We start from the raw sequence: 25,654 nt of genomic DNA, 5'->3' as shown, positions 1-25,654 counted from the left end.
ACTGCGGCGTGTACGACATTCATTACGCCAGAGATTGCAATTGTGTGCAGCAAATGATGGCCACCAGATTGAACATCTATTGTCCTGACATGTCGGGACACACTCTATTCCACTCCGTAATTGAAAACGGAAACCACGTGTGTACGTGTACCTCACCCCTCATGGTAATGTACATGTGCGTCAGTGAAAAAGACCAATAAAAAGGTGTTAGCATGTGGACGTAAGGTGCTGTTCCAGTCTCTTCTGTACCTAAGGTCCATCACCGTTCCCTTTGGATCCATACGTAATTCGTTTGTAATTAACATTTTACAATGCAAAAAACGGCACTGATTACGTATTCGTTTATATGTTCAGATTTGCTAACAAAACTAACGGAGTTCCATTTAAAACAACGTAGGTTTGTGTTAAAAAACATACTTCCGTGCATTTTTTTATGGTTTGTATTAACCAATTACACTAGCCCCTACCCTCACGTTCGGTCTGTGGAATCGAATCGTCAGTATTTGATGTGGTTTACGAAATATATCCAGCGGTAATGTTAGGTGACTCAACAACATGTCCGAAAGAACAGATACGTTCAAAAAAATGGTTCAAATGGCTCTGAGCACTATGGGACTTAACTTCTGAGGTCATCAGTCGCCTAGAACTTAGAAGTACTTAAACCTAACTAACCTAAGGACATCACACACATCCATGCCCGAGGCAGGATTCGAACCTGCGACCGTAGCGGTCACGCGGTTCCAGACTGTAGCGCCTGGAACTGCTCGGCCACCCCGGCCGGCAAGAACAGACACGATCTTCATATATATATAAGGCTCACCGGCCATTTGACCATCTTATTCTGTGCGGATGCACAAACAGTGCCCGAAATCTTACGGGAATCGGCAAAGCCGCGAGAAATGAGTATAATGGGCAGGGGAAGTATGAATATAGTGCGGGACAATAAGCTGCGAATGTGGTTCTCACGGGAGACGTGCCAGTGATAAGTCCCTGCAGTCACACTATCCTCTGTGTCCTCGGAAGTTCAGATGGATAGTGTGTCTGCCATGTAAGCAGGAGATCCCGGGTTCGAGTCCCGGTCTGGGCACACATGTTCAACTGTCCCTGTTGACTTATATCAACACCTGTATGTAGCTATGGGTATTCATTTCATGCATTCTGTCTACGTACTAAGAGCTGCCAGTCCTCTTAAGCCTTTACCCGTGAGTCATAGCAAGATACCAGAAATAATGCCCCGAAAACAGTCCACTTAATATGAAATTTTACCTATGAGTAAAAAACAACGCAACCTGAGTACTTTTAATGAAATGCGAGATAGTGAGCAAACTTTCATAGCTCAACTGAAAACAAAGGGCCGCTTAACGTAAAGTAAATAGAGATAAATAGCGAGTAACATCCTCAACAGTTCTAATACAACCCATCAGTGTAAATGTATCCCTCCTCATAGGAGGGTTATGCGCCATGTAGATGTATAGGAACTGGGCAGAAATATGAAAAAACACTGCGAGAAATGCATGCTTGAACATAAATGAAGATGCGAGCCAAACCTGCAGGTTGCGCTGTTGTATTTGACCACGAGCGATACCTGCGCAACGTCCTCAACAGGTTGCAAGTGTCAATCGCGTCAGTACGGTGTTATGTGTAGTTGTGATGCATTACGTCGGAGCTAAGTGAATTCAAACGTGGGCAAATATTTGGTGTTCATATGATTCCGTAATCAAGGTGGCCGTAATGTTTAGTGTGTCAAGAAGCACCGTACCGAAGAATTATATCACACGCAGGAGAAACGGAAAAATGTCGTCCGCTAAGTCACAACGTGGTCGACAGTGTGTGTTGAGTGATGGTTACAGACGGTCATTGAACAGGACTGTGACGAAAAATAAGAGGACAACAGCTGAAAAAGTCACTGTAGAACTGAATGTCACACTCGCAAATCCTTTCACCACAAAAACGACACGAAGCTCCATAAGCAGGGAACTGCAGCATGGGCTGGAATTCCAAAATCACTCATTAGTGATGCAAATGCCCGTAACAGAAAAACCTGGTGCCGTAAAACCTGGTCTGTGGAGCAATGGGACAAAGTCGCATGGTTTTTTATCTGAATGTTTAGTTTCTTTCTGACTAGGCTATGTACAAAAACCACAAGAGCCGAAAGAAGGCGACTTACCTGTTCTGTTTGGTAACACGTAACATGTGGTCGGGACAGTCAGTGAAAGAGTCCCAGTCACTGCATGTTGGCGGAACTACACTCATGCTCATAAATTAAGGATAATTGCAGAATGTGGTGCCACACAACGTGGCACTACACAAAACTGGCGCTAATAGCATAGTCACATAGGGAACACACACGACACAGATCTGCAAGTCCACGGTATTGGTGATAATTTGAGAAAATCTTCCCGAAACACATGTGCTACAAAACGCCACTGTTTCCTGAGCATCCACCCCGACATCAATACAGGATATGATCACCATGCACACGTACACAGGACGCACAATGGGTTGGCATACTCTGGATCAGGTGGTCGAGCAGCTGCAGGGGTATAGCCTCCCATTCTTGCACCAGTGCCTGTCGGATCTCCTGAAATGTCGTAGGGGTGTGAAGAAGAGCAGCGATACGTCGACCGAGAGCATCCCACACGTGCTCGATGGGGTTTAGGTCTAGAGAACAGGCAGGCCACTCCATTCGCCTGATCTCTTCTGTTTCAAGGTACTCCTCCACGATGGCACCTCGGTGGGGCCGTGCGTTATCATCCATCAGGAGGAAGGTGGGACCCAAAATAACTTCCTGATACACATTACCTGTTACTGTTCCTCTGTCAAAGACATGCAGTGGTGTACGTCCACCAATCATAATCCCACCCCACATCATCAAACCCCGACCTCCATACAAGTCCCTTTCAAGGACATTAAGGGGTTGGTATCTGGTTCCTGGCTCACGCCAGATGAAAACCGGGCGAGAATCACTGTTCAGTCTATACCTGGACTTGTCCGTGAACATAACCGGGAATCACTGTTCCAATGACCATGTACTGTGTTCTGGACACCAGGCTTTACGGGCTCTCCTGTGACCAAGGGGTCAGTGGAATGCACCTTGCGGGTCTCCGGACGAATAAACCATGTCTGTTCAGTGGTCTCTAGACTGTGTGTCTGGAGACAAATGTTGCAGTGGCTGCGGTAAGATCCCGAGCAAGGCTACCTGCAGTACTCCGTGGCCGTCTGCGGGCAGTGATGGTGAGATGTTGGTCTTCTTGTGGTGTTGTACTCTGTGAACGTCCCGTACTGTAGCGCATGGACACGTTTCCTGTCTACTGGAATCGTTACCATAATCTTGAGATCACAGTTTGTGGCACACAGAGGGCCCATGCTACGACCTACTGTGTTTGACCAGCCTCCAGTTGCCCTAGTATTCTACCCCTCATAACGTCATCAATATGTGTTCTTTGAGCGATTTTTAACACACAGTCACCATTAGCACGTGTGAAAACGTTTGCACACTTACTCGCTGTACCGTACTCTGACATGCACCGACACACCTCTGTGTATGTGGACTACTGCCAGCGCGACCGTATGACGACCGCAGGTCAAATGCACCGCATGGTCATACCCCGAGGTGATTTAAACCCGCAAACCGCCCACCAGTGCGCTGTTTCAACATGTATCAACATTGTCCTTAATTTATGAGCATGAGTGTAGAAAGAAGGTGAGGGCCTAATAAAAATATCACCCGTAACTCCTGGTGGGTGCTACAAAAGAAACAGAAATCGATGACAAACGCTGTACTCACATTGTCCACCGCCGGGCAGCCGCGTGGCAAGAACGACAGCCACGGCTGAGTGGAGAGCCACGTCGGAGATCTGGAAGCGCGGTGTGGCGCAAGCACCAAACAAGTAGGCTGATGTTATCAGCGAAGATATAGAAAAGCTGGACTGACTGGCCCGAGGGCTTACAATACTTTATTTAAGAACATAATAGAATATGAACTAACTATGGTACGCCGATAGGCTACATAAGTCTCGAGCATGTGACAATATGTGAGTTTTTACGTTCAAATGGCTCTAAGAACTATGGGACTTAACATCTGAGGTCATCAGTCCCTTAGACTTAGAACTACATAAACCTAGCTAACCTAAGGACATCACACACATCCATGCCCGAGGCAGGATTTGAAGCTGGGACCGCAGCAGCAGCGCGGTTCCCGACTGAAGCACCTAGAACCACTCGGCCACAGCGGCCGGCCGACTTTTTAGACAACAAGGCAATGGTATATGGGTAAAATGAATGAGCAAGGGATAAAAACGGTAACAACAGTGTTAAAAATTAATGGTAATAAAGACAATGATAAGTAAATCGTTATATCAAGGGCTTATTTCAATAGTGGTACAAGTCCATTACCTCCACTTTTCTGCCAATAATAGTTCTGCAATTAATGATCCAAATCAAACAGAAAGAAAGATTCATCTCTAGCAAGAAGCCATATGCTTGAATATTTTTGGTATCTCAACTGCAGATTTTTCAGCCCTATTTAACTTTAGGACTCTGTATCTCACAATGAACAAAAATTGACTTGTACCACTATTGAAATAAGCCATGCATATGGATGACACATTATGGGCTCGAGACATCAAAATTAAAATATGTAAAACCCATCACAAATCTAACATGTGGGTTTAGTAAAGTAAGCATTGAAATGACAAACAAACGTGGTCAGATTGGGCGTCATATACCGGATGATCAAAATGTCAGTATAAATTTGAAAACTGAATAAATCATGGAATAATGTAGATAGAGAGGTACAAATTGGCACACATGCTTGGAATGACATGGGAGTTTATTAGAACCAAAAAAATACAAAAGTTCAAAAAATGTCCGACAGATGGCATTTCATCTGATCAGAATAGCAATAATTAGCATAACAAAGTGAGACAAAGCAAAGATGATTTTCTTTACAGGAAATGCTCAATATGTCCACCATCAGTCCTCAACAATAGCTGTAGTCGAGGAATAATGTTGTGAACAGCACAGTAAAGCATGTCCGGAGTTATGGTGAGGCACTGGCGTCGAATGTTGTCTTTCAGCATCCCTAGAGATGTCGGTCGATCACGATACACTTGCGACTTCATCACACGGACTGAGGTCTGGGGACCTGGGAGGCCAAGCATGACGAAAGTGGCGGCTGAGCACACGATCATCACCAAACGACGCGCGCATGAGATCTTTCATGCGTCTAGCAATATGGGGTGGAGCGCCATCCTGCATAAACATCGTACGTTCCAGCAGGTGTTTATCAGCCAGGCTGGGGATGATGCGATTCTGCAACATATCGGCGTACCTCTCACCCGTCACGGTAACAGTTACAAAACCAGAATCACACATTTCCTCGAAGAAAAAAGACCCGATAACGGTAGATGTGGTAAAGGCAACCCATACCGTGACTTTCTCGTCGTGCAATGGAGTTTCCACGACAGTTCTAGGATTTTCGGTAGCCCAAATTCTGCAGTTGTGGGCGTTGACAGACCCTCGGAGCGTGAAATGAGCTTCGTCGGTCCACAACACGTTACTCAACCAGTCGTCATCTTCCGCCATCTTTTGACACGCCCACATCGCAAATGCCTTCCGCTTCACTAAATCAGCAGGTAACAGTTTATGATGCCGATGGATTTTGTACGGATAGCATCGGAGGGTACGCCTAAGTGCCAACCAAACAGTATTGTATGGAATGCCGGTGCGACGTGCGACTGCACGGGCGCTGACTTCCCCGTGCATAGACGAACCCGCTACAGTCTCCATTTCTTCCTGAACTGTCTCAGCAGCATTACGCCTTGTGCTCGGCCACTACGGGGTCTATCGTCTAAATAACCCGTGGCTTCGAACTTCGAAATCATTCTCGCCACAGCTGCATTTGTCAACGGACCTTTACCCGTTCGAATCCCCTTCCTATGGTGATAGGAACTATCACATTCCCCTAGGCCGGCCGAAGTGGCCGTGCGGTTAAAGGCGCTGCAGTCTGGAACCGCAAGACCGCTACGGTCGCAGGTTCGAATCCTGCCTCGGGCATGGATGTTTGTGATGTCCTTAGGTTAGTTAGGTTTAACTAGTTCTAAGTTCTAGGGGACTAATGACCTCAGCAGTTGAGTCCCATAGTGCTCAGAGCCATTTGAACCATTATCACATTCCCAATTCTGATAATACAGCTTCACTAAAAGAGTCTTTTCAGGTAAAGTCAACATGCTGCGACTGATGGCGCATCTGATTCTCTCCCTCATTACAGCTCCTTTTGTACACGATTGTTATCCGCAGTCACTGACGTTTTGCTGTCCAGCGCCATCTGTCGGACATTTTGTGAACTTTTTTTGTTCTAATAAAACCCCAATGTCATTCCAAGCATGTGTGTCAATTTTTACCTCTCTATCTACATTATTCCGTGGTTTATGAAGTTTTCAAATTTATACTGACTTTTTGATCATCCGGTATATTATGCACTCATGTTCAGAAAAAAACCGGAACACCTTGAACGACTAGAGATGGTACGCTCTAACTCACAGGACATGTACATTAGTATGTACTGCAGAAATGATCAGCATTTGAACCATATAGGCCCACTGCTCAACATTGATATCGCGGCGCAACACAACCTACCGGCAAAACGTGCCTGCGGCTCTAGTTCTCGTTATAAAATGAAGGTGATGAATCAGTGTGAGCACTTTTATGTGTTTTTGTCCATTCCGAGACGAATGGAAGCTGCATTGAACATCAACGGTTTTCCTATACAGTGTTAGGAACGGCAAAGCTTTATGTTTCCATGTTTTGTCCACCCCCTGTATATCCCAATGGTAGCGAAAGGGTTAAAGAGTTAGAGTGTGGTGTGTGGTGAGTAGGTTTGGTATGCGTGTGAGACTGACCGCTGCAGGGAACCTGGAGGCGGCGACTCGCACCAGGTCCCGGGCGCTGAACGGGTGGGAGCGGGCGAGCGCCGGCAGGGGGCACTCTGCCACCGCGCCCGGCAACTCCCTGCCGGCGGCGTCTGGCGGCTCCAGCGCGGTGTAGGCGCCCGCCGCCAGGGGCGCTGCCGGCGGCGTCGTCGTCGGCGCCGCGGCGTTCAGCGGTCCGCCTGCCGGCGCGCACCGCCCTGACGCCGGCTTCAGCGACGCCTGGCGCAGGCTCAGGTGCAGGGGGATGATGGGGAACATGACCGCGCGCTCCTGGACACACAGACATCCGTATACAGTTGAGGAAATCAGTATAACGGCACGGATGGGTGTTTGCAGCAAGATCAACATCGCCGGTTGGAATAGCTGTGCACAATACAGGGTGTTACAAATAGGTACGGCCAAACTTTCAGGAAACATTCCTCACACACAAAGAAAGAAAATATGTTATGTGGACATATGCCCGGAAACGCTTACTTTCCATGTTAGAGCTCGTTTTATTACTTCTCTTCAAATCACATTAATCATGGAATGGAAACACACAGCAACAAAACGTACCAGCGTGACTTCAAACACTTTGTTACAGGAAATGTTCAAAATGTCCTCCGTTAGTGAGGATAAATGCATCCACCCTCCGTCGCATGGAATCCCTGATGCGCTGATGCAGCCCTGGAGAATGGCGTATTGTATCACAGCCGTCCACAATACGAGCACGAAGAGTCTCTACATTTGGTACCGGGGTTGCGTAGACAAGAGCTTTCAAATGCCCCCAAAAATGAAAGTCAAGAGGGTTGAGGTTAGGAGAGCGTGGAGGCCATGCAATTGGTCCGCCTCTACCAATCCATCGGTCACCGAATCTGTTGTTGAGAAGCGTACGAACACTTCGACTGAAATGTGCAGGAGCTCCATCGTGCATTAACCACATGTTGTGTCGTACTTCAAATGGCACTGAGCACTAAGGGACTTAACATCTTAGGTCATCAGTCGTCTAGAACTTAGAACTACTTAAACCTAACTAACCTAAGGACATCACACACATCCATACCCGAAGCAGGATTCGAACCTGCAACCGTAGCAGTCGCGCGGCTCCTGACTGAAGCGCCTAGAACCGCTCGGCCACCGTGGCCGGCTGTGTCGTACTTGTAAAGGCACATGTTCTAGCAGCACAAGTAGTGTATCCCGTATGAAATCATGATAACGTGCTCCATTGAGCATAGGTGGAAGAACATGGGGCCGAATCAAGACATCACCAACAATGCCTGCCCAAACGTTCACAGAAAATCTGTGTTGATGACGTGATTGCACAATTGCGTGCGGATTCTCGTCAGCCCACACATGTTGATTGTAAAAATTTACAATTTGATCACGTTGGAATGAAGCCTCATCCGTAAAGAGAACATTTGCACTGAAATGAGGATTGACACATTGTTGGATGAACCATTCGCAGAAGTGTACCCGTGGAGGCCAATCAGCTGCTGATAGTGCCTGCACACGCTGTACATGGTACGGAAACAACTGGTTCTCCCGTAGAACTCTCCATACAGTGACGTGGTCAACGTTACCTTGTACAGCAGCAACTTCTCTGACGCTGACATTAGGATTATTGTCAACTGCACGAAGAATTGCCTCGTCCATTGCAAGTGTCCTCGTCGTTCTAGGTCTTCCCCAGTCGCGAGTCATAGGCTGGAATGTTGCGTGCTCCCTAAGATGCCGATCAATTGCTTCGAACGTCTTCCTGTCGGGACACCTTCGTTCTGGAAATCTGTCTCGATACAAACGTACCGCGCCACGGCTATTGCCCCGTGCTAATCCATACATCAAATGGGCATCTGCCAACTCCGTGTTTGTAAACATTGCACTGACTGCAAAACCACGTTCGTGATGAACACTAACCTGTTGATGCTACGTACTGATGTGCTTGATGCTAGTACTGTAGAGCAATGAGTCGCATGTCAACACAAGCACCGAAGTCAACATTACCTTCCTTCAATTGGGCCAACTGGCGGTGAATCGAGTAAGTACAGTACATACTGACGAAACTAAAATGAGCTCTAACATGGAAATTAAGCGTTTCCGGACACATGTCCACATAACATCTTTTCTTTATTTGTGTGTGAGGAATGTTTCCTGAAAGTTTGGCCGTACCTTTTTGTAACACCCTGTATACACTGAAGAGCCAAAGAAACTGGTACACCGGCTTCATATACTGTAGAACCCCGTTAGCACGCAGGAGTGCCCCAACACGACGTGGCATGGACTCGACTAATGTGTGAAGTAGTGCTGGAGGCAATTCACACCGTGAATCCTGCAGGTCTGTCCATAAACACATAGGAGCACGGGGGGTACAGGTCTCTTCTGAACAGCACCATGCAACGCGTCCCAGGTGTGCTCAATAATGTCCATGTCTGGGGAGGTAATTGACCAGCGGAAGCATTGAAACTCAGAAGAGCGTTCCTGGAGCCACTCTGCAGCAATTCTGAACGTAAGGGTGTCGCGTTTTTCTGCTGGAATCGTATTAGTGACTAAAATATTTTCAGGTTTGGTTGGTCATTGCTTCATAGACATACACTTGCAAAACTGTTATTAAATGTAGCATGGTGAACAGAGGCACGGAACTGTGAGCCGATAGATTATTGATTCTTACTATTGTTTTTTATACTGTTCATGTCTTTTAAAAGATTCTGGGACTTTGTTAGTGGTTTAATAGAAATACCTTCTGCAATATTTGATGGCTCGACTCGATGGTAATTCGGTATTTATTTGTTGATTAAAAAAAACGCTTTTCAGATTGTGGGGTACAAAATTTCTTTATAAAAATCGCGTATGATTTTGTGCAGAAACACACATGTGACGACACCTGTGACGACACGGTGAAGGAATGGAACACCGTCCGGTTTATACCGTGTTAAGTGAGTGGCTTAATTCTCGTCTGAGGGTTGTGGCGGTACCCAGCGAGAGCAAGCCTTCCAGTTGTCCGATGTGTTGTGCGGGGTATCCACTACACTCCAAAAGCAGATGTTCAGTTCGTGTGCAACGTGTCCCATGCGAAAGCGACTGTCGGCTTGAATCGACACTTCGACTCGGCACACGGTGTCCTGTGGAGCGAGTATGCTTAGCCACCTTGACCTCCTCATCTCATACATCTGTTGTGCCATTATCAAATTCCTGGTGCCAAAATCACACTTGTTTCCCTGTCATTACACTCCCTCCGTAAGCTTCCACCAATTAGCGATGATTAGCAACTGGGGACGTTTTCTCTATACGTGATAACCTTAATGCACTTCGCACTCCATCCGCCGCCCATTTATCCATCAATGCTTCCATCTTGAAACTGTATTTCGAGGTGCAACGGCACTCCTACATACATCTCGGCGGTTCTCGGAAGCTTTCATCGTCTCTTCTGTCTATACATGGAATTTAATTTGCACTTGAGAAATCTTATTACCTTACTTATTGATTGACCCTTGTATATTGTAGGACGATATGACTAATGTAAGAATTTTTAACTGCACACCTTTTCGGTAAAAGTGGAGAAATGGCATTCCGACAGAAATGTTACATATGCTGTATTATAGAATGCTTCTCCTTTTTTCTAAGTCCCGTTTATTGGCACTGGCATGTGCTACGGTCTTAGTTCGTCCTACAGTGAAACAGCAGTTTTGGTAATCATGTTGTTCGCTGAAGATGCACCTATTCTAAAACTAAGAGGAAGGATCTTTAAAGGCGATCCAGTGGCAAGCTACTCAATAAGGTAAAGGTAAAATAAGTTCTATATTTAATAATCTTTACTCTTCAACTATAATTTCTTTGAAGCAAACATTTTGTAACATAGAGATTCAATTTTGCAAAGTCATTTCTAAGTCAGAACTACATTCGTTATACGAGATGGAATCTCTAGTGCATGTACTTCTTTTTCAGTGAAAGTTCACGACGCGACTTTCATTATTTTTAATGACCTGATTAAGAAGATAGAAGGAAAAGAGACATGATCCCACTAAAAGAAAGAAAATGTGGCTCATGAAAAAGTAGAAATTTCCTTTCTCATATATCCAGACTGCAATACGTCAACGACATTATTTTCCTCGTAGAACGTTATGTTTGAACACGCAATCCGAAGTTTATGATCGAATCTTGAAAGCAACAGTATGGTGTAGGTAAGATGAACAGATATATCTTTGAAACACATTTAAATAAAAGTGTTAACTGCATTATATACTCAAGATTCATGAAACCTATATATCTTCTTGTTGTTGCTGTCGTCTTCAGTCAGAAGAATGCTCTGATGCAGCTCTCCATGCTACCCTATCCTGTGCAAGCCTCTTCGTCTCCGAATAACCACTGAAGCCTACATCCTTCGATGTTTCTCTTCCACGCAGACAAATGTCCTCAGAAAAGACTACCTAACACTCAAGTCTACATTCGACTCTAACAAATTTCTCTTCTTTCGAAACTTTTTTCTTGCTTTTGCTAGTTTACACTTTATATCCTCCCTGCTTCGGCCATCATTAGTTATTTTGCTGCCCAAATAGCAAAACTCAGCTATTATTTTAAGTGTCTCAAAAAAAAAAATTGCGCAAGTGGCTCTGAGCACTATGGGACTTAACTTCTGAGGTCATCAGTCCCCTATAACTTAGAACTACTTAAACCTAACTAACCTAAGGACATCACACACATCCATGTCCGATTCAGGATTCGAACCTGCGACCGTAGCGGTCGCGCGGTTCCAGACTGTAGCGCCTAGAACCGCTCGGCCACTCCATAAGTGTCTCATTTCCTAATCTAATTCGCTCAGCATTATCTGATTTAATTTCACTACATTCCATTATCCTTGTTTTGCTTTTGTTGATGATTTTCTTACATACTCGTTTCAAGACACTGTACATTTCGTTCAACTGGTCTTGCACATCCTTCCCTGTCTCTGACAGAATTACAATGTCATCGACAAAGTTCCACGTTTTTATCTCTTCTTCCTGAGCTTTGGTTCCAACTCTAAACTTTTTTGATTTCCTTTACTCCTTGCTCAGGGTACAATTTAGTACCATAGGGGATAGGCTGCAACCCTGACTCACTTCCTTCTCAACCATGGCTTCTCTTTTATGCCAATCGACTCTTATAACTGCCGTCTGGTGGCTATACAAGATGTAAATAGCCTATATTTTATTCCTGCTAGTTACAGAATTTCAAAGAGAGTATTCCAGTCAACATAGTCAAATGGTTTCTCTAAGTCTACTAATACTGTAAACGTAGGTTTGCCTTTCATTAAACTATCTTCTAAGGTAAGTCGTAGGGTCAGTAGTGCCTCGTGTGTTTCTAAATTTCTTCCCATCACTTTTTAAACTGATAGTTCGGTAATTTTCACACCTGTCAGCAACTGCTTTCTTACGAATTGGAATTATTACATTCTTCTTGAAGTCCGTAGGTATTTCGCCTGTCTCATACACCTTACACACCAGATCGGAGAGTTTTGTCATGGCTCTCCCAGGGCTATCTGTAGTTCTAACGGAATATCGTCTACTCCCGAGGCCTTGTTCCGACTTAGGTCTTTCAGTACTCTGTTAAATCCTTCTTCGTATTCTTTATATATACAACAAAAGCTTCGATCACTTCCAATTAAAACCGAGAAACGTACAGCAATCAGTTGCTAATAATCTGTTTATTGCAGATCTAGCTAGATTTCAACCACTGGGTATTACTAGTGCGTTACGATGCAAGTCAGATCATAATTATCGCTTGCCTATACGAAAAGTCACTACTAGACTAGCAATTTCAGTATTTCAGTAAACAGAAATATGGATAGTGCAGTAGGAGCTATTTGTACAGGCAAGCGTTAACGATGACCTGACGTGCATCTTAGCGCACTAGTGATAGTCACACCGTAGTTGAAATATAACTAGATCTGCAATAAACAAATTATTATCGACTGGTTGCTGTACATTTCTCAAATTTCAGAAATGTGCTCTCTGAGTACACCCATTCTACATGGAAGGCGAGCTTGATCCGATGACCTCAGTTTGACTGTATTTTTCCCGATATTTTTCTCGATACGTGTAGTGTCATCTCCCTAGATCCAGTTTTATACCATTTCTTGAAACGAATAATCCAGGTTGGATAGACTGCAAAGTAGTTTGCATCACCAATACTTAAAGTCTTATCAAGCGGGAACATTTGTATCGTTTCGCAGGTGTGACATATAAATAGTAAGTATCAGCTAATTAAATACACTACTGGCCATTAAAATTGCAACACCAAGAAGAATGCAGATGGTAAACGGGTATTCATTGGACGAATATATTATACTAGAACTGACGTTTGATTACATTTTCACGCAATTTGGGTGAATAGATTCTGAGAAATCAGTACCCAGAACAACCACCTCTGGCCGTAATAACGGCCTTGATACGCTTGGGCATTGAGTCAAACAGAGCTTGGATGGCGTGTACAGGTACAGCTGCCCATGCAGCTTCAACACGATACCACAGTTCATGAAGAGTAGTGACTGGCGTATTGTGATGAGCCAGTTGCTCGACCACCATAGGGTTTCGCAGGGATCGAATGAAGGGTAGAGCCACGGGTCGTATCTCATCTGAAATGTAACGTCCACTGTTCAAAGTGCCGTCAGTGCGAACAAGAGCTGACCGAGACGTGTAACCAATGGCACCCCATACCATCACGCCGGGTGATACGCCAGTATGACGATGACGAATACACGCTTGCAATGTGCACTCACCGCGATGTCGCCAAACACGGATGCGACCATCATGATGCTGTAAACAGAACCTGGATTCATCCGAAAAAATGACGTTTTGCCATTCGTGCACCCAGGTTCATCGTTGAGTACACCATCGCAGGCGCTCCTGTGTGTGATGCAGCGTCAAGGGTAACCGCAGCCATGGTCTCCGAGCTGATAGTCCATGCTGCTGCAAACGTCGTCGAACTGTTCGTGCAGATGGTTGTTGTCTTGCAAACGTCCCCATCTGTTGACTCAGGAATCGAGACGTGGCTGCACGATCCGTTAAATCCATGCGGATAAGATGCCTGTCATCTCGACTGCTAGTGATACGAGGCCTTTGGCATCCAACACGGCGTTACGTATTACCATCCTGAACCCACCGATTCCATATTCTGCTAACAGTAACTGGATCTCGACCAACGCGAGCAGCAATGTCGCGATACGATAAACCGCAATCGCGATAGGCTACAATCCGACCTTTATCAAAGTCGGAAACGTGATGGTACGCATTTCTCCTCCTTACACGAAGCATCACAACAACGTTTCACCAGGCAACACCGGTCAACTGCTGTTTGTGTATGAGAAATCGTTTGGAAACTTCCCTCATGTCAGCACGTTGTAGGTGTCGCCACCGGCGCCAACCTTGTGTGAATGCTCTGAAATGCTCATCATTTGCATATCACAGCTTCTTCTTCCTGTCGGTTAAATTTCGCATCTGTAGCACGTCGTCTTCGTGGTGTAGCAAGTTTAATGGCCAGTAGTGTATATGTTGCACCTTTTGAATACTGTAAGTCTGTTGTCTTTTACTCAAATGTTAAGTCTCTGAACAATTAAAAAGCCTCCACTTTTTTGGATTGGCATCATGGTTATTTTGAAGATCCAATAAACTGGACGATACTCTTCCGATAAAACTAGACTAGTGACAAATAAAATCCATTCGATACTTGCGAATCGTTATTTCATACGTAATCTTAGGTAATCATCTGCAAACCATTGTCGTCTTCCAGACTCTAAGGACATGAAATAAAAATTGGTGGTTCGAACACTATTGCGCCATCACGCGCAACTTTTCTAGTGATGTAAGCACATTATTTTATCGTCACTATAAATTCGGAATATTCGCTCGGAAAATAAAGTGGTCTCTCCTGGCGACTAGTTTATGACACCGTAGCATCGTATGGTAGTACCAAATGATTGAAACTGAGTTAGAAAATGGGAAACAGGCTTATGCAATATAAGGGGGGATCAAACGAAAACGAGACAGATAGAAAAAAGAGACTAAACTGTTTATTATTTCAAAAGTAATCGTCATGACTGTTAATACATTTATACCACTGTGAGGCAAGGCGGCCAATCTCTTAATGAAAAAAATCTTTGTGTTTTGTCTACGGAACCATGGTTGTCGCGAAGCGTGCATCTCTCCATCCGAAGCAAATCGACGACCACCAACATGTTTCTTCAGGACTCCTAAAATATGGAAACCGTATGAGGAGACATGAGGACTGTATGGAGGTTGTGTACGGGCTTCGCAGTGAAACTTCTGCAGCGTAGTCGAAACAACTGTGGCAAAATGTGGTCGAGCAGTTTGTTGGCAGGTTGTTTGGAATAAGTTTCGCTGGGAATCCCTTACACAACCTCCATACAGTCCTGATGTCTCCTCATGTGGTTTCCATTTTTTAGGAGTCCTGAAGGAAGATATTGGTGATCGTCGATTTGCTTCGGACGGAGAGATGCACGCTTGAGTACAATCATGACTCCATCGGCAACCGCAAACACTTTTTCCATGAAGGCACTGAACGTCTTCCCTCATACTGGGACAAATGTATCAACAGTTATGGTGCTTGCTTCTGAAATAATAAAGAGTTTTATTACTTTTTTCCATCTGTCTCGTGTTCATTTGACTGCCCCTTATACTATGCATCGGAAATTTAGCAGAGAGGTTAAAATCAACAGAATTAAATCGTCTTTCTTTTTTGCGTGGATCACGAAGTTCAATCGAAAATAGGTTCTATACAACTAGTGCCCAACTTTAGATGGCCAAGACTGGAAGAGGGCGCCATCCCGGCATTCACCAAAAGACATCTACGGAAATCTAGGGAAGCTAAATTCTGGACCGTTAAACAGGGATATGGTCTGAAATAACAAGGGATTTCTGTAATCCGTTTAGAGGGGCCACAGCGGTCGCCAGCCTCTGAAGGACGTGCGGCTGCTCTCGCCTATGTCCCACTAATTTTACGCCTTCGAGTAACTCAGGTGGGGTAGGCCAGGAGTTCCGAATAACAAACTTTCAATGCAAGAATCTGTGTTCGCTACGACGGGGAATCTTGCCGGGAAAATCTCGAGTGGTCTCTTGGGAGAAAACTTCCAGTAAATGTGTTATTGCCCACAGCTGTGGTTCTTCCCAGCCGGCGAGGGCGGAGTTTAATTGTGTAATTTTGTAGAAATAAAAGAATGGTGGAAAAGAGTTCTGTTCCCAGGCCGTACATTGGTCGGCACTGGCAAACTGGTTATTTCGAGAGCTTCTAGTGATGTGATTCGCTCGGTAAAAGTTGAGGGGAGAAAACAAAGGTGAAGAGCGATCTAGCTGGACTCTCGGTAAGGGTCTTCCGTTCTGGGCTCTCGTTCTGAGAGACGTTAGCCAAGTCGTCTCCCGTCTTGGTCTTTCGTTCTGAGTGGACGTTAGCCGCACCAGCTCTTTGCTGCCGGGAAGATCGTTGCATATAGAGATGTTTATGGACAGCGGTCTGTTGTCCGAGTAGTGTAGGAGTGTACTTTCCGAGACGCCACACGCCAAGCACACAGCGCGCCGTCGCCGTCGGAGACCGCCGCTGCAACAGGAACATTACGGTGAGATCGCTCCCGCTTCGGCCTGTGTTAGGAGTAACGTTAAATAGTTGGATCACGTGCAATTGCTGTTTCCACAGAGGTTTCACGGTACTTTGGGGTGTAGTGCTTCTTCGTATTTTACGTTTTGTGTCGATGTCAGTCGGTCAGCCAAGTTATAAGAGATCGCGTTTTGGACCAATTTTAACACAGTTCACTGCCAATGCCAGTCAGGAGGATAATTTGTAAATTGTTCATTGTGTTTTATTCAGCATTGATCTGAAGGTTATAATAAAATTATTGTGATTCAGTAGAGCCTTTACTTTCAGTAGTTGATCCTGAATTCACCCTTTTGCTTTATTTTATTTTTGTGTATGTGTTTGATGTCATTGAATACCCTAAGTGTTCGTGATCGTTCATGTTTGGAAGTAAAAACAGGTGTGATTTATCGTCAACGCTACCACCGCAGATTAATTAGGGGTGACAGGGCCACATTTAAATCTAGCGTTATCCATTTTTGCGTACAGTTCCACTCCCAATTTCTATGTAAGTTGTTTGTCAGGGGCGAACACACGAAAAAATCGGACAAGCAACGGGTGGGGTGTTACAACTTTAATAATAGACGTATTTTTTTACATTTTTTACACATTTATTTACTAGCAACATCGTTTGTGAATAATTGTTGGTGTTACAGGTGCAAATGTAAACATATGAAAGGAGTAACAGTTACTTTTCATTAGCAAGTACCGCAAATTCACGTGACATTTGGAACCAATGAATCTTGGCGACATAAGGTCTGTTCTGCGCTTCTGAAGGTTCACTCAGTATATATTCCTACTCTATGGATAATGAAGAATGCCAACTCAAAGTACGTCAATGAATTCAGACGCCTGATGAAGTGCCCTGGGAAACTGACAAGTTGTTTTGTAGAACAACAGAACTGTAGTGTAGATTCAGAAAGACATCAGACGCCTGAAGCAACAGAGGACTGAATTATGTATGTATGTGAGTATGAGAGGGGGGAGAGGGAGAGTGTGAAACTACCGTTTGAATGATTGTGTGTATCTCAATGATTGTGTGCTGAATTCAAGCGGTTTCTCATTAAATCTTGAAGAATACTGGTTAAGCTAACCATTCATACCTCCGGCACACGTCGCACATAGAAAGCAGTTAAACTACGCCAAGTGGAATAACACGACATGTTCACGATTTCTGCATTCATTGAACCACACATGACGTTGTACCAGAAGCATAAGAGACCACACGAAGTGCTGAACACTTCACAGGCGAGAAAAGGATATCTCTTGAAAGACCCAGTAGTAGCAAAATGATGTTCGTTTGGTCAAAGTTATTTGTTACGCTGCGTTACGTTCAACCGCACTCTCATAAATCTACTCCTTTGTTTCCTTCGCGACTTGGTGTCCTGTAATAGGATAAGCTGAGGCCCGGAAAATCCCGGATATACTCTACAATTTAACATTCTTGCCAGAATCCGGGAGTAATTTAAGAACAGTCATGCATATCGAAGTATTTTATTGTTGTTATAATCATTGCCTTTGTCACTGGTATCGTTGGGATTACGATAAAACTCCAATAATGATGATTATAGCTGCGACCGCGACAAACGACGTTTAGGCTGCGCTATACAATATTTATCGCCTAAAACTCAGCTCTCATTGTTCAAGATTTACAATCTTAGACCATGGCGTCCACAGAAGTTTATCAAAGAGAGGACAAGACACGAAAAGGACGGTTTTTTACGTGACTGTTTCAAGGAAGTAGATGAAGGGGTAACGAGGGTCCCAATTAAATTATACGCGAGCTAGTTGCTGCATGGTGAAATCTAAAAATATTTTTGTTTTCAATCACACGACAAAAAAGGGATACGCACTTTCGATAATCAACAATGCCAACAATAGATTTAAGCTGTCGACTTATCGACAGCACCGTCGGCTGTCGCCCATCCATATTTTAGCCAAGACCAATTACTGTACTTCGTTGGCCTTCCTTGAGCTCAGTTGTTGTTTCGTCAATCAAATCAGTCTTACTTGCAGTTGAATTTAATGTAGGTGCTGCCATTTATTACATTTATGCTGTGTGCTTTCTGATAATTTCTACTTACGGATACGTTTATGACGAGAAAGAAGATGGAAACCGATCTTGATTCGTTCGCTAGTTTTATGGTAAGTTACGAATGTGTACGCACTACACCAAGAATCTGATCACCTATCTAAAGCATTTCAGTGTTAGCACTGGAGTAATTATTTGGAAAATGGTAGAACTGTGGGGTTGCGCTATTTCAGTATTTCACAAGGCAGCGGAACGGTAAACACCTATCACAAGTAACACTACGTAAAATCAGTACATAAAAGATACTTGGATTTACCTGTGTCGCCCAAAAATAGCATTGTTCAACAGAACTATCGCCCAAACGGCGATGGTTGCAATCCTTTCAAAATTCTATGATCAGTAGCCCAAATGGGAAAATATCGCCCGCTCTAGTCACATACGCGGTGCTCAATTATTATGAAAACCTTTTCCGATACAGAGCGATGGGCAGGGGTTTGTGGGAAGCGGTAGGGGTACGTGATGACAGCCCATTTTATAGTTCGTTCGTTTGTAAAAGAATTTTTTCAACGGGCAGCTTGAATTAGTCTGTGGCGACTGCGGCCTGAATCCTCACCCCTCTTCCCCCTTTCGTCTAAAGTCTACTTACGCTCTCGTAATACAGTAATAACTAATGCTTCTTCAAATGTTCTGTGATTGTTTTCAAACTGTAATGATTTAAGTTGTACAACCAATCATATAAAAAATAATTTTTTTGTTATTTTCGTAAGAGTACTCATCTTGTTGTGGGGAATAGTTATTTATTTCTCAGACAAATAGTAGTTAATATTAATATTAGTTTACGTAAGATTTCGACAATATAGATCTGCATTTCCTATTCATCGATTTCAAACAAGCCTTTGACAGCATAAATCGGCAAGAACTATACAGAGTACTGAAAGAAGTTGGTATATGTGCTAAATTAATAAGACTAATAAGAATGACAATGACAGAGATAAGAGCAAAAGTAATGGTCCTTAGCAGAACAAGTGAAAGCTTTGACTTTAATAAAGGTGTGAAGCAAGGGGATAGTCTCTCCACTGTCCTATTCAATATAGCCCTGCATAGTGTGGTAAATAAAATCAACAAAAGCGGCATCATATCTATGAAAACTAGCCAGATACGTGCATACGCCGATGACATTGCTATAGTAGGAAGAAATACCAATACACTCCTAGAAACATACCGGGCAATGGAAACAGAAGCCTTAAAAATTTGCCTCATAGTAAATGAAAACAAAACAAAATATATGGTAATGCCACAATCTGAGGCCAGAAGAACCCCTAAATACCTAAACATCAATGGGAAATGCTTCAATGGAGTGTCCTCTTTTAACTACTGTGGAGCCCTAATAACAAATGATAACAGTATTGGAAAGGCTATAAGGGAAAGAATACAAGCAGGAAATAGAGCTTACTTTGCAAATATGCAGCTTTTCAAAAAATAGCCTTGTTACAAGAAAAACTAAACTGCTAATACATAATTCTCTAGTCCGCCCAGTTATCACATACGGCTCAGAGGTATGGACGTTGACAGAACACGATAAAAATGCACTAAGAAGCATTGAGCGGAAAATACTACCCAAAATCTATGCGCCAATAAGGGAGGAAGAAGGCTGGAGAATACGCTACAATGCCGAATTACAAGAGTTAATACAAGGCAGGGACATAGTAAAATTTGTGAAATCACAGCGAATACGATGGCTAGGACACTTGGAGAGAATGGCAGAGGATAGAATACCAAAGAAAATGATGAAAGGTCTGATCCATTCAGGGAGACCTAGAAGAAGATGGATCGACGAGGTAATAATGGATATAACCAATATGGGAGTCCGGGGGTGGAAAAGAGCAGCAAATAACCGAGAAGTGTGGAGGAGGATTGTTGAAGAAGCCAAGGCTCACCAAGGGCTGTAGTGCTACTGAAGAAGAAGAATCTGTGCATGAAGATGGCTCACTTGTGGAACGGCGATATATCATGTCTTCAAGTTTTACTACAAGGAGAATGTTCTGCTGTGAAAAGTCTTACTGGTAATATCCTTGGAACAGTGAGTTACATCGTCACAGCTCTAACGTATTCGTAAATAAACGCCATACAAACGACAACGCTTGTTGTATGTCGTAGAGGAGTTCACTAGCCTCAAAGACTGTCTAGCGATATTATCATGGCTAACTGATAACTCAGTGTCCTGCAATTGTTGCCTCATATGATTAAATACATCAAGTATCCATTAAAATGATCGACAAATTAGCAAATAATTATATGAAATAGTCATAACAGATATTTCTATTCATACATCAGTAATATTAGGTTCAGTCACGAAACGTAAAATATCGCCACCAATTCGAATCGCATCCACAGTGAACAAGAATTCCTTGAATTAAAAATAATTGGAAGTTCGGTCTCTGAAAAAAAAAAAAATCAGAGGAACTCAATCTTTAGCCAGCTTCCTGCACATAGGAGAGAGTTGGGTAGTCACACGCATTCAATATATCAAGCTTGCAGTGAACAGGACGACTTCCACCTACTGCTGCGTTCTTCTGATTCCAATATCAAACTGGAACATGAGAACAGGAGCCACTTGAGCTTTGGAATGGGCTAGTGTGTGTGGCAAATAAAAAGGTCAGTTTCTTGTTACTGCATTTTCGGCAGACAGCTAACATTGTTTTAATTGTATCCTAATGTGTTTTTAAAACTTGTAATTAATTGTATCATTTGCATGGATTTGTTTTCTAAATCTAACAGTTACATATCAGAATCTGATAGACTGGGGTAATGGTGCACTCAAAGAGAATACGTGCTCACCCCCTATAAAAAGAAGCTGGAATAAACTGAAACGAAGAACAGAGCAAAAAAATGAAAAGAAACAAAAAATGAGTTGAAGAACAAGAGTGGGAAAGCTGTACGTCGGTGCTTTAATGAGCAGCCAGAAAAGAAGAGAGAGAAAAACAGAAGTAAGGATGGAACACCAGAGTCGTCGGAGGTATCTGACGTCTCCAGCAATTCTGATGATGACGATGATTACGATAGTCAGTTTAGTGGCGCATTGAAAGCAGTAATGGGTTATATTGCTTCTGTGAAGGAGTAGGTAAAGCGAAAAAACTGTGGCACACTTGTGTTCGGAGCTCTGCTTCGAATCATGTTCCATGTAGGCTAATGGAGAAGGCACCTCAAGACAATGTTTTTAATCGCTGCTTATCCAATAAATGAACGTTCTAAAAACTATTGAAGTGTGGAAATGAAGGTGATTACAAATTTCGCGTTATTGTTTAAATACATTTCATTAGTCTAACTTTCTATCAGAAATTAGCAGATGATTTAGATGTCGATTATTTTCACACGTGTATATTTTGTATGAGCTTCCCCTCTAAAGCAGACAATTGCCCAATCACTGTGGATAGTTACCTTACGGGTTGGGGAATCGTGTGGTATCGATTCTTTGACAGTTTTGCAGTTAAATTCCCTTGTGCTGTTTCTCTGCATTTAAATTGGTTTAGTATAGTAAAAGTAGAGAAACTACAACAATATTACATACAATTAGTTTTCTGTTACTTCTTATGAATGTACCAAATTAATAATTCTCGTTAATTTCTTCGTGTATGAGTCCACAGCCTCAATGTGTCTTTTGAATGATGAAACCATTTTAAAAATTAACGTAGGCTGTTAGTTTTATTATGCAAGATGGCTTAATTGCACCTTATATACAGGATGTTGCAGGAGGAACGATCAACAGTCAGGGATATAACAGTACGATCATTTGAAGCATAAAAGTCAAGTAAAAATGAGCTCTAAAGTGCGTGCCTCAAGAGCTACGAACACTTGTTCAGTAGAAGAGATTTGCTTCACAGTAACGAAGACGAATAAGTGCTCATAGTTCCTAATGTATGCACTTTAGAGCCATGTTTACTGGACTTTTTTTGCTTCGAATGAAAGTTTCTGTCATATCCCTGAATATTGGTGGTTTTAAGAAATCTAGGACTCCATCCAAAACTAATTAAAATAATACAACTCACTCTAACCAACACCAAATCAAAAGTGAAGTTTAGCGGAGAAATTTCGGAACCATTCCTCATAAAAACAGGCTTAAGACAAGGTGACTGCCTATCACCATTACTGTTCAACTGTGCACTGGAATACATGAGAGAATGGTGCAAGGACAATCCAAAGATGACAAGAATTGGAAGTGCAAAAGATGATATTAGCTTAAACTGCTTGGGATTCGCTGATTATCTTGCTCTCCTAGCCAACACCGTTCAAGAAGCCAGGCAACGAGTGAAATCACTACAAGAAATAGCAGAGAAAGTAGGCCTTAGAATATCATTTGAAAAAACGGAGATTATGCTAACTGATCCACCACTTGCAAACAAAATTACAATAGGAGAACAGGAAATCAAAATTGTCGATAAATTTAAATATTTAGGCGAAATAATAACAAACAATGTAAATGAGAAGCCATCATGGCAGAATAGAATAAAAAAACTGAACTACGCAAATTACATTAACAAAACTACATACAACAAAAAAAGCCTATCTATAGATGCAAAATTACAACACTATAAAACAGTTACACAACCAGAAATAACGTATGCAGCTGAAACTATCTTCAAAAAAACTAATACAGCAGAAATTGACAGAATGCTAAAAATAGAAAGAAGAATAATTAGGGCATGTATAAATAAGCAGTATAAAATAAATGGACATTGGAGAATAGCATCAAATGAAACAGTATATAAGAAAATAGAACCAGTCATGAGCACGATCAGGAAGAAACGCATCTCATTCTTCGGACATCTGATGAGAACTCCAGAAAACAGAATTAGTAAAAAAATAATACAAAAAATGTGTAATAGCAAGAGCGACATTAAATGGATCACAGAATTAAGGAAGATATAAAAGAACTCCAAATTACAGTAGGTGACCTAAAAAACAAGACAAAGAAAACCAGAATACTGCAAGACCCGCAAACCAGGCTACAAATGAAAATCAATAAAAGGACTACAGGAAGAGTGGTCTCAGATGAAGAAAGAAAGAAAATATCTGAAAGAATGAAGAAATATTGGGCAGACAGAAGAGCAAAACTCCTTTCATATAAGAATAGACGCTAATAATTATATTACCTAAATATCATATTAAGTTATTGTTGAGCCAAATTGTATCCCTGTATAACAACTTGTTTACAACTTTGTATTTTGGCTAGAGTGGTCCAATGAAGGCCATAAAATAAATAATAATAATAATAATAATAATAATAATAATAATAATAATAATTGGTGATTCCTCTTGGGACACACTGTATGCGTCACATTACCGGCTAGATCCGTCCTTTGTGATGTATGAATACATGGTGCAATAAAGGCATCTTACGTAATAAAATCGACAGTCTACTGTGATTTTTTAAAATGATTTTACCATTAATTTTTGCTCAAGCGTACACTGTTCCTCCCACTTTCCCTTACCTGAGTGGCTGAGGAAATCCGGAGGAAGACGTCGTTCCACAGGTGGTGGTGTGTGCTGTCAACCCTGCATTCCTCGAAGGGCAGGTCCTCTAGACTCGTGCAGCTGCCGCTACCACGAGAGAAGTCTGAGATTCCACAATACTGAGTTGTCCACTGGTTGAGGTACGCGCGCGACAGAGCCACGATTAATTTTCGAGCCGGCATACAAATTACCTCTGAGGGGCCCGCGCCGGAATGGATAGTGTCGCTGGGTCAGCGGGAGGCGCGATGACTTAGGACAGTGTGTCCCGGGAGACTGCGGCGCGACCCACTGACGACAAGAGGGGGCGTGCGTGGTCCACCCGGCCCAGCCCACCCCTCACCCCGTCACCCCTGCGGCTGCCGCCCCCGGGCCGGGTGGGGTGCATGATCTTTTAATATAAATACAAGCGGCCGCCTGCAAGTGCGCCGCCCACCCTCGTCCCAACCTGCAGCGCCACACCCTCCAACCCGAACAACCTCCCCTGTCGCTGGCTCCCACCCGTCCAGCCCCGCATCCCCTTCCATCTACGGCACTGAGCTCACTGTCTGCGCACGTGCGTTTTTGCAAGCCGCTATTAAACCAGATCCGTCGTCGTCAGGTGATACTTCTTTTAGCCTCTACAGTCGGGCCCGGTGGTCTAACGGCGGGGGAGAGAGCGCCTGTTGAATGTGCATCAGGGCAAACTTCTTGGAAGACGATTTGGCTTCATGTTAGCCTTCCTGTTCTATCATTGGCGGCTGCGTCCTCGAGCTGTTAAGTGATACACAATCTGTTATCCTACAGTGAGCGCCTATTTCTTATTAGACTTAGTGTCACTGGTCTGTGTAATCTCCGTCTCTCCATAGACGCGCTACAACATGATTTACCTGTCATGGTCACGAAGCGAAATGGTGCATACTTAAAAAACAATTTGCGTTTCTAACTCGGTCCGTTGACACTGACTTTTCAATGGATATGCTAATGCGTCCCTGGACTCGCATTCGGGAGGACGACGGTTCAATCCCGCGTCCGGCCATCCTGATTCAGTTTTTCCGTGATTTCCCTAAATCGCTGCAGGAAAATGCCGGGATGGTTCCTCTGAAAGGGCACGGCCGACTTCCTTCCCCGTCCTTTCCTAATCCGATGAGACCGATGACCTCGCTGTCTGGTCTCCTTCCCCAAACAACCCAATCCCAACCCGCACATACCTGAAGTACCTAATGCGTTTAGCCTAGCGGTCTAATTTAGGTTAAGTCGTGTGTAAGCTTAGGGACTGATAACGTTAGCAGTTAAGTCCCATAAGATTTCACACACATTTGAACATTTTTGAACCTAATGCGTCCAGACTCCTCCTGGCAAAGTCCAGTTAGCTTACTATGTTCATTACATTATAGATAGAGGGGGGGGGGCAATATGGAACCACTCACCTTCCACCAATATATGGCCGCTGCGTGCTGGAAGTGTTTGCCCCAGCCACGGTATCGCGACTTATTCGCCAATATGTTTTACGTCGTCAAGGTGTCGGGAGAGTTAACCGGCCCTCGTATGTATGCTCGTCGTGGCGCCTTTTCGGGTGCATTGTTACACAGTTTATTTCATTTCTGTGACTCCT

At 43.5% G+C, this 25,654-nt stretch overlaps 1 protein-coding gene across 1 annotated transcript in view; it reads right to left on the bottom strand.

The window, feature by feature from the left end:
- The window catches only part of LOC126204077 (zinc finger protein SNAI2), a 71,413-nt gene extending 47,168 nt beyond the window's left edge, over positions 1 to 24,245 (bottom strand). Inside the window, exons 1-2 of the mRNA XM_049938497.1 lie at positions 24,042 to 24,245; positions 7,126 to 7,202 (exon numbers count right to left, since the gene is read on the bottom strand). Coding sequence (XP_049794454.1) covers positions 7,126 to 7,202; positions 24,042 to 24,245 — 281 coding nt within the window. The remainder of the gene's footprint in view (positions 1 to 7,125; positions 7,203 to 24,041) is intronic.
- Between the last annotated feature and the right edge of the window lie 1,409 nt (positions 24,246 to 25,654).

The sequence above is a fragment of the Schistocerca nitens genome, chromosome 9, assembly GCF_023898315.1.
Source record: "Schistocerca nitens isolate TAMUIC-IGC-003100 chromosome 9, iqSchNite1.1, whole genome shotgun sequence".
Lineage (NCBI taxonomy): Eukaryota > Metazoa > Arthropoda > Insecta > Orthoptera > Acrididae > Schistocerca > Schistocerca nitens.
This window is presented reverse-complemented; position numbering and strand designations above follow the sequence as displayed.